Source organism: Melanostigma gelatinosum (assembly GCF_949748355.1).
Source record: "Melanostigma gelatinosum genome assembly, chromosome: 19".
Classification (NCBI taxonomy): Eukaryota; Metazoa; Chordata; class Actinopteri; order Perciformes; family Zoarcidae; genus Melanostigma; species Melanostigma gelatinosum.
In genome coordinates, this window is record NC_136652.1 from 15111889 (window position 1) to 15130507 (window position 18619).

General features: G+C 44.1%; 1 protein-coding gene across 3 annotated transcripts in view; it reads right to left on the reverse strand.

The window, feature by feature from the left end:
- Positions 1–18619, reverse strand: part of nhsl1b (NHS-like 1b) — a gene marked incomplete at its 5' end in the record, with an annotated part of 82333 nt that overhangs the window by 30954 nt on the left and 32760 nt on the right. Inside the window, one exon of one of the 3 annotated variants that reach the window (XM_079290901.1) lies at positions 11061–11087. The exons of the other annotated variants lie outside the window; for them this stretch is intronic. Within the exon in view, the coding sequence (XP_079147027.1) occupies positions 11061–11076 (16 nt within the window). Of the gene's footprint in view, positions 1–11060; positions 11088–18619 lie in introns of those variants that run through there. 3 annotated transcript variants of the gene reach the window in all.

The window sequence follows — 18619 nt, forward strand, 5'->3', positions numbered from 1 at the left end:
AGAGTGTTAAGACAAACTCTTACATTCATTATGTCATTGTTTTTCCAGTACAGCGGATAAAGAAAGAACATTTTTGTCAGTGTGCATTAAAACATGAGCTTTATATTGCTAATGAGGGAGACAGATGTTCGTTACTTGACTGCATGTGTCTGGCATAAATAACATACAAGAAATGCACACACACCAAAGTATTCCTCACTATTAATCATAAATATAGGCAGATTAACAGATTGTGTTACACTCCAACGGTGACACCCAGGAACCACAGAGAGGGAGAGATCCTAGAGCTATAGATCTGCAATGTGCCATCTTATCAAGCCTTCACGTTCTTTCAGAATCCGGGCGCCATGTGGTGCAATACACTGACCTCCAGGAGGCTCCCTTTGTAAAGAGGGCGAGGGCAGCAGGGGGCGGAGCAACACACTGAACACACTCCAGTCAATGGAAGTTCATTGAGCGAGGGACGATAGGAAGAAACAATACTTAGAAACTAAAGGAAAATCTACCCTGAAAGAAAACAGAGCCACGATGAACCGTTTCAGTATTAAATATTATATATTATCATTAAAACCAACCAATACTCTGCAGCTCCCTGTATGTCCCTTGACACATTTGGTCAATGGAAGGACTAATGTCTCGTTAGATTCCAGTGATTATCTGTCCTGATGTGGTAATCAAGCCATTAAGTAAAACTCAATTGTACACATATGGGGCCCTGAGAGTCTCTCACACCTGATCCCTCCTGAAATAAACGCTGCTCTCCCCGACTCACTCCTCTCCTCTCTCTTCCTACGCTTCCAGTCTCCGGAAACTCAATTACCTCCCGATATTTGTCAGTGATGACTCCGTTAGCTGTCGGTCGCACATGATGGAGGAGCACCTGTTTAGCCAATCACTAGCCAGCCAATACCTATTAGGCCTTTAACAAGCTGAGAGGCCTCCATCTGTTAGACACACAGCTCGCTATTACACTCTAGATTACACTACACCTCCTTCGTCTCACAACCAAATAAATGTCGAATCACATGTGGATTGGCCTGCTAGCTTATATAGTCAGTGTGTAGATAAGAAGAAGAAAGAAAACATCATTCACACAGACTTTAGCTGTGAGAGAGAGGAAGAGCGAGACTGATGGAAGGAAAGGATTTGAAGGAAAACAGAGCCTGAACCCATTTCACAGTTGGACCCCAAGCAACCCCTGACCCCCTATTCCCAAAAGTGTGTGTGTGTGTGTGTGTGTGTGAGAAATCCCCCTCTTTTCTTCATCTCATTAAGCTGTCAAGCTCTCTCCTCCATTGTTCTGCTACCTCCAACCTGCTATTGAGGGTGTTTTCATGCACATTCAGGACTACGTGTGTACTTGTCTTTACTCATCTATGTTCGAGTGTGTACGAGTGTAGTAAGCCTTGAAACTAACAAGTCTCATTGTGTTATAAAAAGGTATTTCACCTCAAACCCTAAAATCCCTGAGTAAGAGGAAAGACTGGATGGTTTTCTACACAGTGTGAGAAGAAAACGTCAGTCAGCAAGAATAGTTCACTGGCTATGCTGTCACCTCAAACCAGAGTTCAGGGCACAGGTTGAGAATAACTTCATTTAACATCCTACCTTTAACGACTGCATATACGTTTAATGCAGGGCAGCTTTAATGAAAGTGGAACCTGCAACTCTGTTAAATTGTGGAGTCACCCTCGCCTCGAAAAGATGGCTAACGTGGTTATTTTAGTGCGAATGAAACTATGAAAAGGGAGACAATGACAGAGAGCTGAGGCCGAGATCAAACCGCTCCTGCTTCCCAGAGCCACAATTATATTCCCCTAACTAAATTTCATGCAGCACTTCCCCGACATAAATGCTGGTCGCATTTCATTTGGCCTCATCTAAGTACTCTATAAGCCCTGCCACCCTCAGGTGCTCTTCCCTTGGGAGCTGTTGGGCACTGATTGGTCGATAGCTGAACCTGCCTCCCCATCGAGGGATTATGGGGGATTCGGTGGAACACCTGCTCCACCATTAAACTGATGTGGAATAGAAGGAGGATCAGGGGGGGGAGAAGCTGATGGGGAAAAATAAAAAAAGAGTTGCCATTTCCATATCTGCTGTAAGGAAATAAAGATATTTGTAAAGAATTGGGGTCAGGTAGCAAACAGGAAGAGGAGAGTGTGAAAACTGGGGCTGCACAATGAATAGAAATGTCATATACAGTATATATAGCCCACTGCAATTTTGCTGGAGGGAAAGTGCGTGTCAAAATACCACTTTAAATTAAATAGTCATGCTGCAGAGACGCACACAAAGGACGTATTAGCAAAACTCCAATTTGAGCGTGTTTGTGTGTGCGAGTGTCTTCTGCTCAGCGGTGCATGAATACAGAGTGACTGGGTGGTTTATCCAACCTACAGAGCCCAGACAATACTGTACCCATGGCATCTTGAGCTGTCACGACACGTTAGCCAAAGCAGGCGAGAGGACGGGACATGCCGGGTATGTCAGCATGCTGTTGCGCGAAACGCACGGGACGGTTTTAGACGATTAAACTTGAAGACATTAGAAAGTTGTTATTAGAGTGGATTGGCTAGACAGACTTAACACGGGATTATACTAAAACAGAAGTTACAGAAGTGGAATTATCGCTGCTTTTTCATAAGACATTTGGTCGACCACTGGCATAATAAGCACTATCAAGTACTGTCATGTCATGTCCTTGATGTATTCTTGTAAATAAATAATGTGATCATGAGACAGATCCTGTCAAATCCTTCAGCACTCTCTCCCGTCTCCCCGATAGCTCCTTTAGAAAGTGGCGGAGGTGAAAGTGGGTCACCTCCATAACCCCAGCAGTGTCGGCTGCATCACCCGTTTACTGTCAGCTCTGTTACACTTCCCTGCAGGCCTGGCCCATCACCTCCAGCTGCTAGCTGTTGTGTCTTGTTCCCATGGGTGGCCACCCGGGGGGGTTGTAATGTCCTACTGTCCCCAAAAGAGAGCGAAGCATGGTCTAGATGCAGGCATGCACACACAAAGTGGCTGACCATACATGGAAGTAATACGTGCACGAGTATATACACCGGTAAATGCATGCTCAAACATATCCGAGCACCACAGGGAAGTCTAGAAATGAAATATCCTTACACAAACACAAGTCCAAGGGTCTCGGAGGTCACAAAGCCACAATCTCTAATGGGAAATCACCAAATGGGAAGAGACAAAGCCCAGCTTGGTAAAAGCTTCTGCCGTATGTGTTGTGACTGTCTGGCACTGAGACAGACAGCGTATAATTATTGCCCACAAACACTTCATGCGATTTAAGACATCTTTGTAGCACGAGCCTGTTTCCCAAACATGAAACATACCACAATCATTACTGTAGCAAAACAGCCCTCTGCTGCCACGTTAAGTCTGCTAAGTCTTACTAAGAGGCTCACAGAGACCGCTACCTGGTAATCTAAAGTTGAAGGCAAGAACCCCTATAATCACATCGTCTTTGAGTTCAAAGAGGACGTTGGGGCCAAATCTCAACAACAGTATGTAACATTAGACAACACTTAAAATCTCTGCCAAACTAACAGTTTGTTCCAATTCTACAACTTCAAGCCAACAATCTCCACAGCAGTGAATATGATCTGCTCGCTGGTCTGTACCTTTGCCATCCTGGAAGGTTTGCATTTTCCTCAGTGAGCCCTTGATGATTGGTCCAAGCAGCGGTTTGGGCGTCCAGAGAGAGTCCGGCCTCTGATGGACCTTCGACACCGAAAGCAGACGTTTGCGCAGGCTGCCCTCTGGCCTGGCGGGCTTGGGGCTCGGGAAGGCCTGGGTCTGGAGGCTGTTCCCCATCTTGTTGGCAGGCAGGAAGGAGCGCAGAGAGTTCCTTTCTCACCAGGAAGGTCCTCATAGCAGGCCCTGTGCCAGCAGCTGACTACCGGCTTCAAGGAGAGGCAGTGCACGCATGTGATCATCCCGTGTTAAGACTACCCCCCCCCCCCCCCCAACGGCCACCCTCCCCTGCACTATCCAGGACCAAAGCCCCCCCAACTCCTCCTTCTTGCAGGACCCAATCTCTCTTGACAAGCACTTGAGGTGCTGGGACGGAGGGGTGAGTGTGGAAGACCTCCCCTCTTGTCCAAAACCCTCAATAGGCCTCCCCCCTGCCTTTCTGGGAAGATGGGACGGGGGTTTGGAGGTTTTTGCAACCCAGAGGGGACCCTATCCCTCCTCCTCCTCCTACTGTTTTTGTCCTTCCTCTCCCACTCAGGGGATCCTATTGACTTGCATGGATTTGCCTGACAAAGGAAGGCTGTGCCGTGTTAGATTACAAGATTTAACCCCAGAACAAATATTCCACAGAACTATTGCGGCATACGGCTATCAAAAATCCTGCATTACTAGGAGTCGGACGTCTGGCAGACAACCCAGGCGCTTGCAAAAACAGGATTCCTGACCCCTAAAAATGACCACAAGAACTTTCAAAAACTACTTTAAAAATGCGAAAACAAGGTTTTAAAAAGGACAGTGCCTAATTGGAAATACCTGTGGTTAAAGTATGTTTTTCTTCTAAATACTGCGCTATCGTTGGCCCAGAAGCATCACCACAAATTGTGCAAAAAAAGATCCGCAAAACGTCAAGAAACCATGTTACGACCAAAGATGGTGAAGCTCTTTGTTTGATAAATATCTTCCAACAGTGTTCGGACAAGTTTGCAGTTTCTAAGAGCATCCTTCTTCCTCTTTCTGCATCCATCTGAGACAAAACACCAGCATTGCTCTGTGGCGTCCACATGGCCTCTCCTCTCAGCTCCGCCTCCCACCTCTTTCCTCCGCGGTGCTGTTCGAATCTGTAAACCCAGATTATCCAGCCTCCAGCCCTAGTCCCCGATTGTGACACACAACACAACACAGATGGACACCAGGCTGTAGATAATTAACTATATCACTCCTAGTGCTCAAATGTGAAGCGGTTCAAGAAGACTTGGCGTGATATATATGGGGAAAATATCAACCTACTGCCTCAGGTTCACCCTCACCTGACTGTTGTTACCCAGTACAGAGTTCCAGCGGAAAATATGCCAAATCGAATTATTTCAGGTGAATGAAACACAGAAGGACGACGCATTTCAAAGCTTTGATGACTTTAATTGGAGCTGAACTCAGTGTGGGGCCCAGATGGACCAAGAGGTCTTACCTGAGAGTCTAACACAGACAGATAAAATGATAGAGTAAGCAGCAGAGAAAGAGATACACACCGGGCGAGCGTAGTCACGAGTGGTATCAGACTTCAGCTGCCAGGTGAGGGCGTGTGTATGATCCTGAATCAGCTTGGCTGTGAGGCGCTAAGTTTATTGATATGATCAGATTAATAGGCCGAAGACCAGCAGAGGATAGGACTGGACCAAACTCAAGACTGGATACTGCAGTGATGGCTCATCAAACCACCGGACAGAGATGCACACATAAACAGAAAATTGGTAAGATTGCAAGAACTATTTGACAATGCTTAAGCGAATGTCTCCCTCTGGTGGTGGCTAACACCGTGGCCATACAAAACAGACAATCTATGGTTGCAGCTTCTCCAATGGGAGGATTTGTAAACATCGTAAACTGAATATATTTTGGGCTGTTAGACAAGGAAGACATATGAAGACTTCACATTAACTCTGGGGAAACGGGGATTTAAAAAATAAAAGTGCTACTTCATTGACTTCAATTCATCGAAGAAATAACTGCTCAACAATGAAATGAATTGTTGGCTGCAGCCAGAGTACACTCATAAACCTACTGCAACTTTGGGGGAATAGGGAGAGAATGTGTGAGTGTGTGCGGTCAAAGCCTCAGACAGCCAGAGGCTAAAACAGCCATTAACGATGGTCGGAAACGATCATTTCCACAGCATGGCCAGTCAGCAAACACACAAGCTGATTACAAACCAAAAACCACTGGACACACATACACACACACTGCACATAATGGAATAACCACTGTACACACACATATATAAAACATTGGTTGGACTCACACAGCCTACAGGGCGATCCAAAAGATTCAGACTGTGGCCTAAATTGCACTGAACACTCTTGATGCCCCAAATCCACAAACACAGACACAGTGGGTCATACAGTTCACACGGTTTGTGGTGATGTAGACCTGCACACAGCGTCACGACATCGCAACAGGGGGCGTTTTTACACCGACACACAGACAAACGTACATAATTGGCATTTCAAAAGCAGGTAAATGTATGTTTGTGGTGGTGACAGTCGAGTGTGAAGACAGACAGCGAATGTCATGCGTGTGTCAGTTGGCTGTGAATGTTCAGGTCTTGCCCAGACCCAGCGTGCACGGCGGTCAGACTCTCACAGCCCACTGCCCATGAATGGGGATTATTATCAGTCAGGATATGTGTGTGTGTGTGTGTGTGCGCACACACACAATTCTTGAACAGTGCAACATCCCCTTCAAGCTGGGATGGTGCATGTTGTGTGTTTACATGCTTGTGTATCTATAAACTCTCCTATGTGCTTGTGAATACTTGTGGACTGTGCGTGTGTGTGCATACGTGTGCGTGCGATTTATTGTGAGCGGGGGAAGCCAAAACGGAAGGCTTTGGTGAAGGGACAATGGTAACCATGGACACGCATAGGTCTGAATGGAGCGAGAGGAGCACCTGCACGCTGAGTTAGTCTTCTGTCTGGGGAAGTCATCCACTCGTCCACAGGGGGTCGGCCATTGTCTTCTGAAACTTCACCCACAACAAAAAACTTCCAGTGTTGTCCCTGAAAACACCACAGCTTAACACTCGCCTCCTAAGAGACTTTGTCTCATATTTAAAATACAGTAAGTCCCCACTTTACTGACTCCAACATCTTTCCCCCCAAAAAAGCCATTGTTTTGTAAATGCTTCGCAGAGGACAAAAGGTTCACTGAAGTCCTGACGGTGATTCACAGGTGATTGGAACTTCACCGACGATTGTTTCCCTACAAAGACCAGAAATCTCGTTGTCTTTTGGAAGAGTTTAACTCGTTTACAGAGGTCAACATCTCGTTCGGAGTTTCTTCTTAAAGTCCCAAGCCAATTAAAAAGTTTGCATCATTTACTAATTTAAAAAAAATGTACGATCCGTGACTTAATTTCCCACGGAGGCTTTTGGTTTTAAGGAACTTCAAAATGAGGATTAAGCACTTGAGATAGACCTATATGTTAAATCAGCAAACATTAATACCTCAATATGAAGGGGTCACAGTCTCCCCAGACACGCACAGCACAGGTGCGCTGGTTATAGAGGGACTGAAGGACGTTGCTAAAAACGGGTCGTCTACAGCTTTGTAACGGATAATTCTAAAAATCTGAATCTGGGATTTGGATTTCTGCAATGTCCTCAAACACGACGAAATGTTAGAGCCTTATCAAGCTGCACATAGGATCAGTCATTCACTACCAATCATAAAAAACATGCAAATTGACTTTTACTTCCCAGAATGAATAGTGCCAACACCGATGAGGTATAGCGCATATCCCAATATGGACTTATTGACATATTTCTGCTTTAATAACAGAGATGAATATTTCAGATTAAAAAAAAACTGTGGGCACACATTTTTGTCCATAACTGTGCTGCACTTTCTAAAGTCCTGTTTGATCTGATGTGTAGGTGCCATATAGGTTGTGAGAATCCTGTGTGAAATGTCAAGAAGGATTTGAGGTTAAATATAGGTTTACACATATAGCTTTATGGGTCGCTGCCCTGTGGACTGAAACTAACACGGCTGCCCCGGAGAGAGAGAAAACACACACACACACACACTATGGGAATTCACACAGATGTGTAGGTCGCATACAGATGCTCACTAACATCTCTATATAACCCGTATTCAATCAAAGATCAAGTATAGATCCTGTAAATTAGACACTTTCAAAACATGACCCAGCATGTGTCTGAATAACGCACACACATGCCAACACATCAGGATGGAATTAAGGATAATGTGTTCTGGACATTGAGGTCACGGTTTCATATTTCTAACTGGAGTTGGCCGTCACTTCTGCCGCTGAAAATGACAAACATGTCCAGCAGCAGGTTATATCAGCTGTCACTAGTTAACCCAGTTAGGTCTGGTTAGTTTTGACTTTAGTTAGTTACAAATGTTGAAAGCGAAGCCAAATTAGATACGATAACAGATTTAGAGTTGATAATATGCTATCTTACCGAGTTCTAGGGCTGCAACCAATACATATTTCCATTATCAATTAATCTGCTGTTTGTTTCATTAATAAAGCAATGAATGGCTCGGTCTATGAAATGTCAGAAAACAGTGGAAAATGCCCATCACGAGTGTCAGGCGACGTCTTGTTTTGTCCAAACGACGGTCCAAAATTAAAATATACAACATTTTAAAAGCTATAAAACAGAAAAAGGCAGCAAATCCTCACACTTCATTAACTTGAACTCATTGATTCATCATTTCAGCCCTAATGCATTAAAAAAGAAAATATAAACCCGTTCACCTAAATGTATTCAAAGTGGCTACTGTACATCATGACCTAAATGACAGATTATACATCTGTTACTAACAAATGAAGTCATTAAAAAAAGCCTTAGAATACTTCACATTATGACTCTAACACTAAACTTATTCAAACTAGATGATGGTTCAGGCTCCAGTCCAAGTGCACGCTTCATCAACTCAACATCTGTGCATGGCTGGATCAGCACATCTGCACGTCCCCCCCCTCCACCACTGCAACAAAACATGTGACACCGCTATAATGCTCACACATCCGAGTGAACTGTAATCACCAGTTGAGAACGAACCAGGATACACGAGACCAAGTTCCACTGAGCCAAAGACATGTTCTTCCAGATTGGACATCGCCCGAGCTGCCCTCAGATGACCTCACGACTAGGAGGTCAGATAAAGTCTCTGTTTGCTTGACGGGGCTTACGTTCACTAACACGGACAGAAACGTTGAAGTTCTTTTCGCGGCACACTGAAGGAAACCTCCAATTACAGCGGGAACGAGGTTTCCAAAACCACTCCGACTAATCCCTAACTCGGGCCCATCTAATGTCTCCTTTCTGGGCGAACACATTCTACTAAAGTGGAGCTCAAGTGCAGGAGGAATTTATGTAACATACCAAAAGCCACACCAAGTGGTCTGGCCGGCTAGCAAAGGGCTTCACACTAAAATGCAAAGATTTACAGCGGTAGAGAGAGAGAGGGGGGGGGGGGTGAGTGTGTGGTCATAACAGATGAGAATCCACTCTGGTCACAGCTAGATGTGGAGGAACGTCAACCGAAAATGTGTCACATCTGCCCAAGAGTTGGCAAGGGCTACTGAGGACTTGTTTAAATCATAAACATGAGCACACATTCTATAACTGGCAACCAATGTCGAGTAATCTACTGCTCGGATCACCGAGGTCAATGTAATACGCAGTATGTGGGTCAGTTTTTATATCCAAACTGCTGGCGGTGCCTTTATCTTTAACATTAAGAAATGTCCAGAACTAGATTTGAGTATGACAACGTTTAAACATGTTCTACAGGAAGACATGAACATGTATGAGGGGAAATAACTTCCTGCTACCGTACAACTGGTTGGTTGGTCAGAACTAAGCACACAAAGTCATGCAAAGTTAAAACCAGGAAACTCTTGTACAAAAATCTTAAAATTACTTCATCCAACAAAAATCTTTTCTTTTTTTTCTTTCTCCAACACAAACCCCCACATCTGTTTCTGACCAGAGTCCCGTAGAATGGAAAGAGTGTTACCGACCACATAAATTACTGCGTACAGCTGATGAACTGGTATATTGCCACAAATTGTTCATAGTACCTCATAAATCGACAAGATATAGAGAGAAAGTACGGCGGTTTCACAAGAGGGATGATCCTCGTTATGAGATAAGAGCAGTTTGGACCGTTTAGTAAGACGCAGCCGAGGACCATGCTGCTCTTTATTTGACTGCATCTGCAGGCCTGCTGTTCCCACATATTCTTCAACTTAGGGATGCTCCTTTTCCAAATCTTCTGTTATTTCCTGCATTTGAAGAACTTGTTTTGTACAATACAATGTAGGCTACCAACTTAACATGCAGAACGACAGCATGGTCGACAACTTTAAAAAGGTGTATACTTACAGGAATGATCAGTATTGTTGTTTTCCCAAGTATTTCCCAACACTACAAACTTTTCATGTACATTTTATTCCCATTGCGTGATATTCAAAACCACAGGAAGGAAGTTTGATTCCAACATGATGTTACATCTGGACATCAACATGCATTTCTCAACGAAGGAGACCAGAAGCATTGGAAGCAAATCTTAAAACCAGAGCGTATGTTTTCTTTGAAGTCAACAGCACAGTCATTACAGAGTCATAGATTGAGCATAACGTATACTGCAATACAAGCAGTGAGAAGAGACACAAAATGCAACGTGATGCTGCCATTAAATAAGGAACCAGTTTCCCTCCTTATCTCACTTTAACTGGTCAGTCAAGTGATAGTCAAACACATGGCCGCACTCTGCACGACAGCAGCCCAGCAACTGCTGCTTCGCCAGCTGTTACTGTGGACAACACACACAGTCAAGACACACAAACGCACTCTTCTCCGTTAAAATACGACCAAAGAGTCAAGTCGATTCAAAGCTCAGAGAGCGAGGTGAGCGTAGACGTTTTAGAAGTAGAAGATATCGTTTCTATCTTCTTCGAAGTCGAGTGTGAGTCAAAGAGCGGTTAAAAACCAAATAGACAGAAGGAAAAAAAAGGAGGTAGGATTAAAGTCAGTGAACCTGAACGATTCAGAGACAGAAAAAAAAATGAACAAAGGGAGAAATGATTAAAGTGATAAAAGAAAGAGGGTTTCCTCCACTAAAGAAAAACACATGAGGAAGGATATTGTGTCGGAGGAAGCCGCTGTGACAGAGATTACTTTCCACACGGAGGAGAGCGATGGTGCACAACTTTTCTTTGTCTCAGAAAGTCTGCGGGAAAAGTCCCAAACACCCACACTGGGTTGATGCAAATACATTAATGTAACGTACACACACAGACACACACTTACCTTTCACACAGAACATGACTTCACTTATATCCCCATTTATCCACGAGAAACAGATACCGGGCTCTTTCCTGATTCTCCTCTTTCTTGCCCTCCTCTCCTCCTGACTTCACACCGCTCGGTCAAAGCGCTCACACACAGACGCACGGATCCTGACACATACACTCCTCTCTCGCCATCTCCCTCCCTCTCTCTCTTCCTCCCCTCACACTCACATACATGCACACGCTCTGAGTGGCAGATAGCCAGCTTCTACACTGCAGGAAACTGCTTCCCGACCCCCTTACTCCCCCCCTTCCTCCCTCTCTCTCTCTCTCTCCCTCTCTGGATCTGTGAATGTCTCTGTACCACGCTGACACCCGCCCCTCTCCACCCCATCAGTGTTAAGACGCGGAGCCTCGATCTAAAACCCTTGAAGCTGCACCCATGATTGGTGTCCTTCATGCAGATACTAAACTTATCACACAGGCAAATATATATGTATGAGATACACATACATATATCTAGTGTTTTCATTTATTCAAATGAGATGCATGCTCTTATTAGCGCAGCCACAAATAAAAACAAAATCAACACACAGAGAACGAGCCTCGTTGAGGATTGCGATTGTAGAGAATCTGGGCAGTCAGCAGTCCAGAGAGAGGCAGGGGGCCCCCGGCTTGAGGCTGACCCATTGTGCGCTGATCAAATATAAATCGCTTTAATCCCCACAATTCAACTGTTTGTTATCAGGAGCGGCAACAAGCTGGGTGCATCTCAAACCCTTCGCGCTGGCCGCACTGAATTACCAGTAAGCGAAACGAGGGATTAGTTGGAAATAGTGACGCGCTCACAGACTTTGGAAACGCCATCAAATCGAAAAGGCCTTTGGGTGTTAAGTTGCTACTTCTATCTTGTTCAACTTACAATGGAAGTCGTTAAATCACCTGAACTTTCAAAGGAGTACAGTGCTCTTACATGACTACTATGAGAAAGAAATGACAATTTATAGAAGAAACAGAGTAGAAATGGAAAAGCATTAAGTCGTGTTGAAAAAGTAGCGAGCTTTTTGTGACGCTCGCACGCTTCTTTTTCAAAAGGCACGAAATAAGTAGCCTCATCAAAAATATGACACAAGTGTCCTTTTATAATCAGAAAACAATGACGATAAAGAGTGAACGTGTCAACATAAAATGTTTGACTCACTCCAGACTAGATAGCGGAAAACAAAATGAAACATCCAGTGACTGCGCTGAACAGTGATTAAAGCAATTGTGACAATTAACCCTAATTAACGCAATATGCATCATCGTAAAGCCTTATGTCTGGCAGTGACATTTAAACTACTCTACACACTGGGTCATCATCCTTTATCAAAAGGTATTCATCGTGTATTATGATAGAAAGTCTTACCGAAGTTTCAGTGTCTGTTGATCAGACACTATGCACAATATGTACTATCGTGTGAGTGCGTGTGTGTGTTATGGACGCGTTAATCCCACCCTGATATGGCTTGCGTGTTATGACACGTCTGCCTCGACCAGATGTCAGCAATTACAGGCTGATTGGTGTGTGTGTGTGTGTGTGTGTGTGTGTTTGAGTGACATGCAGGCCCTCTCGAAGGGTGAGAATATAAAATGAAAATGCCACAAAAATACAACCCTGGAAATAAATCAACAGTTAAACACACATGAATCTCTGAATGGACTCACCTAACCAGACAATAAAAGCTGACTTCATCAAACTTCCACAAAACGCTTGACTGTTGAGTAACACTTGAGGTCTGCCTAATCACTGCTCTCACATAGCTGAAGTGGGAAAGGCAGAGAGGTGGAATTTCTGCCCCACTCTTGTTAAGGGCAATGTCATTTATCAGATTTATTTTTTAAAAACAGTTTTTTAATTGTCCCTTTTTATATGAAGGCCAGGGCCGACTATAAAAAGTCAAGAAATATTGCAAACAGGTTTTTACACTCAACAGCGGTGAAAAGGTTTGTTTATAGATTAGAAAGCAAAATGCGACAAAATGCAACAGAAAGAAACTTAACGAATTAATCATGACGTCATGAATCCTGTGAAATTGAGCCAGACGACAATATCAGATTGTTAATTTGAAGTTTAACTGCTGCTCTTTTAATTACATAGTTTTGTTCCGCCGTATACTTTTGCAATGATTTATTGGCACCAACTGGAGAATTAGCGGCACCAATTATTTATCTCAATGCGCCTCAACTCCTCATATTCCTGCAACTGTACTGGATGAAAACCTGCACATATTTGTGTCCGTTTCTTTTGCTAATTTTCTGAAAATCAGTTAAATTGTTGTGCTAAATTTAGGAAACTCGACGAAAGACCCTTTTGCTTACTTTAGTTGTAATCATGCCACACCCAAAAAACATTCTATTTTCAGCATATTTTTAGAAATTATTAAAAAGATTCTACACTTATTCATCTATCAGTTATTTATTTTACGATTATAATTTTTGACATGTTTGTGTGTTCATTTGGTTATATTTATCTAATATCTATTTAGAAACTTCTGTGTACATTATCATTTCAATCATTTTCCTTTTGTTCAAGCTGATCTAATGTCTGATCGATCTTATTAAGGATTTCAAAAAGTGTCTTCTTGAAGGACGTTTCAGCTCTGTTCTGCCGGGCAACAGGTCCTCAGGTTAAATGTCAGTCTTGCGCTGTCACTACAGAATATAAAGACTGCATTCAGAGGCATTCCAACAGACCACTGTTGTCACTCTCCAAAATACAGTCTTTGTCTACGAATAAAACACCATCATTCGGGCTGGATCCTGTCAAAGGCCCCAAATCAGACAATATCTTATCTTAAACATCAGTCGGTAACTCAGTGTACCGCACATCTTCTATCGTACAAACACATGCTGTTACTGTCTGCAGGGAGCTTTGCATCAGTGCAAGATGAAAACTATCACAGCTCCTGTACACGCGGGTTATGTGGGTCAGGAACAAAAAGATGACTCACCTGAAAATCACCACGTCAATGTCAGCACATATGAAAGACAGAAAGAAATAGGTGATTAGAAACAGTTAAAAGTGTCCTATTTCTTACACATCTTTCCTTTAAGATTCGTGTGCACGTATGTTGTGCGTTTACGTGTATTTTCTGTGTACAGCAGCAGTTTGTACACACCCTGGGCTGTGGGCCACATCACCAGATTTCCACGTCTGTCTTTTAATGAGGCCTTGCTGGTTTATGCATCACATCTCCCCCTAAAGCGAATTATCATCTGCTAATCTGGATTTACACATGGACTACATAATCATATATATATATATATATGAGAGAGAGCGAGAGCGTGTGTGTGTGTGTGTGTGTGTGTGTGTGTAATGTCTGTAGAAATGCCCTCTCAAATTTCAATATGCATCTCGCACAGATAAATATGTCCTAAAAGACCTTTTCACACAGCCTAAATTCATAACCAGTGAGACCCAATTCTGATTCTGGCCGCTGGTGTGCCACGGTGTGGTAAATATTTCGGTTAATATGTTGTCGGCCTAAATGTGTAAAAAGCTACAGTGAAGAGAAGTGAAAACCACAGTAACATACTGTAGATACATAAAACACGTCACGCTCACAATTCCACTAAATCCCTCAATCTCCCTACTTGCATGTTAACACGGCGCACTCCTACTTGCCAACAACGGATATCTTGATAAATTACAAACAGTCATCGAGTTCATTTCCTGTGCACAACACATGAACAGCAGACACTGCAAGAAGCAGTGATGTAATCGTGTAAAGCTCAGATGCTCAGCTGCCAGACGGGGATTCAGAGCGGCCGAGTGGCCTCAGCAGCCGGCCCGGGACCCGACTGTCCGTTCAATTTCTTAACTACCCGCCCGCTGAATCGATTGAGACATGCAGCCATGTGGGGGAGATCAATAGCTTTGATTGATCAGGTCACTGTGTGTATGTGTGTGGTAAAGCAAGGAAGAGGAGAGGAAACAGGCCTCTGAGGAGGCCGAGGGATCAGTGATAACACATCAGAATTTGTGTGTACCAGACGGCTCTGTTACACATGATTGGTTCAGAGCTGTCCCAATAGGAAAGTCAAACTGAACCACACCAGGACGCACTCACTCGCACACACGTTTCCTTGGCAATCGAGGCAAAACTCCCAACCAGTCAAGCTGGAGGCTGCGTCAAAATTGCAGGTTTTGGAGCCACAGGCACTCATTTTAGGGCTATATTTACACACAGGCACGGTGCACGGCTGCACATGTGTCTTGTAATGGGTCCTGGCAGTCGTGTGGAAGCAAGATCCAGATGTTATAAATACTTTAGGTTCAAACTAGAGGGGTATTCTTATGAGAGGTTTCCTCTGTGTGCTGTTCAGCGTACATTGGTACAGTATGCGTGTGAGCCATGGATAGAATAGTTTTATATTGACCTGTCTCTGACACCGTCTGTCTCTGGCCTATAATTAGCTATAATTAGATAAAGACTGTATATGAGACATGGAGAGAAAGAAAGAAAAAAAGAGGGCGTGTGAGGTAGAAAAAAAGCTCAGGAGAGAGCATCAGTCTCTGAAAAACAAATCTATCACATTCTCTTCGTCTACACGCCGAGCTGTTAGCGCTCAAAAAAACAACAAACACTCCCCCTTCCTGACTCCCAAATAATCAATAGGGAAAATCAAACCTATCAGAATATTAAATTACAATGATAACCAATGAAGGACTTGAAACACGATTTGTGAAAAAAATCATTTTAGATTAAATAAAAAAGAAAAAATGAGGGAGCAAACATTAGCAAGATCAACAACATTTAAAATCAGGCAGGACGATTAAACAGAATAATAATGTGGAATATAGCACATTCAGATAAAGAAAAACCTTGGTTTCAACGTGACATTCCAAAACAGTAGCTGCAGCTCGACTGAGAAAAATGTGAGGACTTCAAACCATTCCGCCCGTGTGTGGCCCCGAGCTGTTTTAGGACGGGCAGGTTCAGAGGTGTTGGAGTACCCAGGAAGGATTGACACGTGCCATAAATGATGACGACAACAACAACAAGCTCCATATGCGTGTGAGGCAACGCAAAATGGCAACTTGTGCTTACATGTAAGTAGCTCCACGTGTCTTTAAGGACCTAAATAACTAACGAACTACAAGTAACCAACAGGAACAATCTGTTTTTGTCACACTGCTAAACAGAGCTAACGGCTAATGCACGGAGGTTGCATTGAGTCACATTATGATGCCTTTAAGCTATATTCAGTAAAAAATGGTTTTAGGCAAAGGTAAATTATCATGATTCGTTCAAGTTAGATTCAAAATAAATGAGCAACAACCAGTATGCAGACGTAATAAAAGGAGTGCATGATGTCGAATTTATTCAGGGTTTTTTTTCTGGGTATTGAGAACCGTGGAATTTTACTGGTATTGGTATCGACAGCGACATTTTCAATATCGTGACATTCCTAATGAGTACTGATGTCAAACTAGCCCTCACTGATGTGAGTCCAGCTGAAGCCCGTCACTGCAGCTGGAGACGATGATGAGTATGGGTCAGAGTTGATGAAGAAAGACGTGAGACTGTAGCGCAGCATCGGTGTCTTTTTCCATTTTCAGGTTACGGTTCGGTTACAACCATTGTCCCCAAAGCCATACTGACACCACAGACCAAATGCACACACACATGCATGTACACACACAACTAATGAAACGATCAATAAATAATGAGCCTAATGAGGAAAAACAAGATCCCTGAGATACTGAGTATAAATGGCATTCTTACCTCAGTCAAGATATTAACTATGAATGTCACCGAAGAAACTTAACACTCTAAAGTATTATTACTTGGTCTGAGCCTCCACACACACACACACCGCCACCAGCCTGTGACATCACCGTGCCCGTGACATCCCCTGCTTCCGGCCTGACGCATCATTGTTTACCTATCGTCCACACAAAGTACCCTCTGACCCCCCCTGCCACCCCCCTGACAGTCCCACTGATCGCGGACACCTCCCACGCTCTCCCTATAGCAACCAGGAAGTGCCGGGGACGTGGAGATGGAGAACAACGGGCCATAAAAAAAAAGAAGAAAGACAGCGACCCACTTCTTGCTTCGCTTGTGCATGCAAAACAAGTCATTCACTGGCTTCCGGGCAGAGCGCAAGAAGAAGAATCCATTCAAACGAGCTCACAACTTGTGATTCAGCAAAGCATAGCATGTGGTTTGTGCATCTACTGGAAGATGTACAACAAGCAGTGACGTAGCTCGTCTCGTCATTGCGTTCTCCCCTCTCACCTATTTTGTGTTGAGGCTGGTACACCCAGCTGTCATGGTCCTCGTCCTCCGCATTGAGGCGAGTGTGCGAGTACGGTTGACGGTGGTTGTGGGCGGCGCGGAGGTCATTCTGGCTGTGGAAGATGCGTCTGCTCTGGCGGGAGAGGGTGGACACGTTCAGCCAGCTCAGAGCGCGGGACAGGCCGGCCGGTTTCTCCTTATGAAAGGAAGCGGACCTCCTTTCCCCCCTCATCCTTATTCAGGAGAAGCTAGTCTATGATGTGAAGGCGTATGCCTTGAAAACCCAAGTTTTTAACTGGGAAACAACAATCCTCAACAGTGGATCCTTCACCAACCACAGTCCAGATCAAGAGATTCCATACATTTCTGAAAAAAAGCATCCAGGTCTGCACACATGTTGAAATGCTTCAAACTATTCCGATGACATATTACGTGTTAAATTAGTTCCAGGAGGAAGTTCAGCTCTAACCCAGTTTTTCTTCACTTTGGTTGCACAGTTCCACATCGTGACTCTGACCCGGACAGTCTCAACTTCCAGCGTCTTTCCCCTTCAATCAATCTCTGTGTCACCAGCCACACTTTAAGCCAGACTTAAATCATCTCTTTTCCTTTCATCTCGTCCTTTGTATTTAGAGACTCCGGGCGTGATTCCCAAACCCCAAAAGTGGTAATTAGGCAATCCAGCATTCTGAAGAAGTCACCGCCCCTCTGCAGCACACACTCAGATACACACACTTGCATGTGCATGCTTCACTGTTGGCTGTGCTTCTCCTTGGTGGTGCATAACAGGGCGGAGAGAGGTTTCCAGAATACATTGAGATACTTTTTCCACTCACAGCAAGTCAGCGGGTTGTTGTTTACAACCATGTGTGCTCCCGAGTGTTGTTATCTCCAGTTGTTGGCACACACACACCAGCTGACTTGCACCGTCTCAGTGCCAGAACAGTCCAGGGGGTCAGGAGGTGTCAGTGTCCCTGGGTCTATTCCCAGCCTGATGAAGTTACATTCACACACTCGCATATGAATCCTCCCGCCACAAGTTCCAAACAGGGATCTTCTATTGTGTGCGTGTGTGTGCGTGCGTGTGTGTGTAGATGCCGGGGGGGCAAAAAGATGCCACCGCCTTTCTCCGATTTCCAAATTATCCCAACTTCTTGTCAACACTTGCTTCTTCTTCCTCTCCCTTCCGTTTTGACCAAAGTTCCCTGGTATATCGTCGTCACCGGTGGCTGGGGGAGAAGCATGCCAAGTACGCTGATGTTGTGAAAGAAGTCCAGGTGTTAACAGCAGT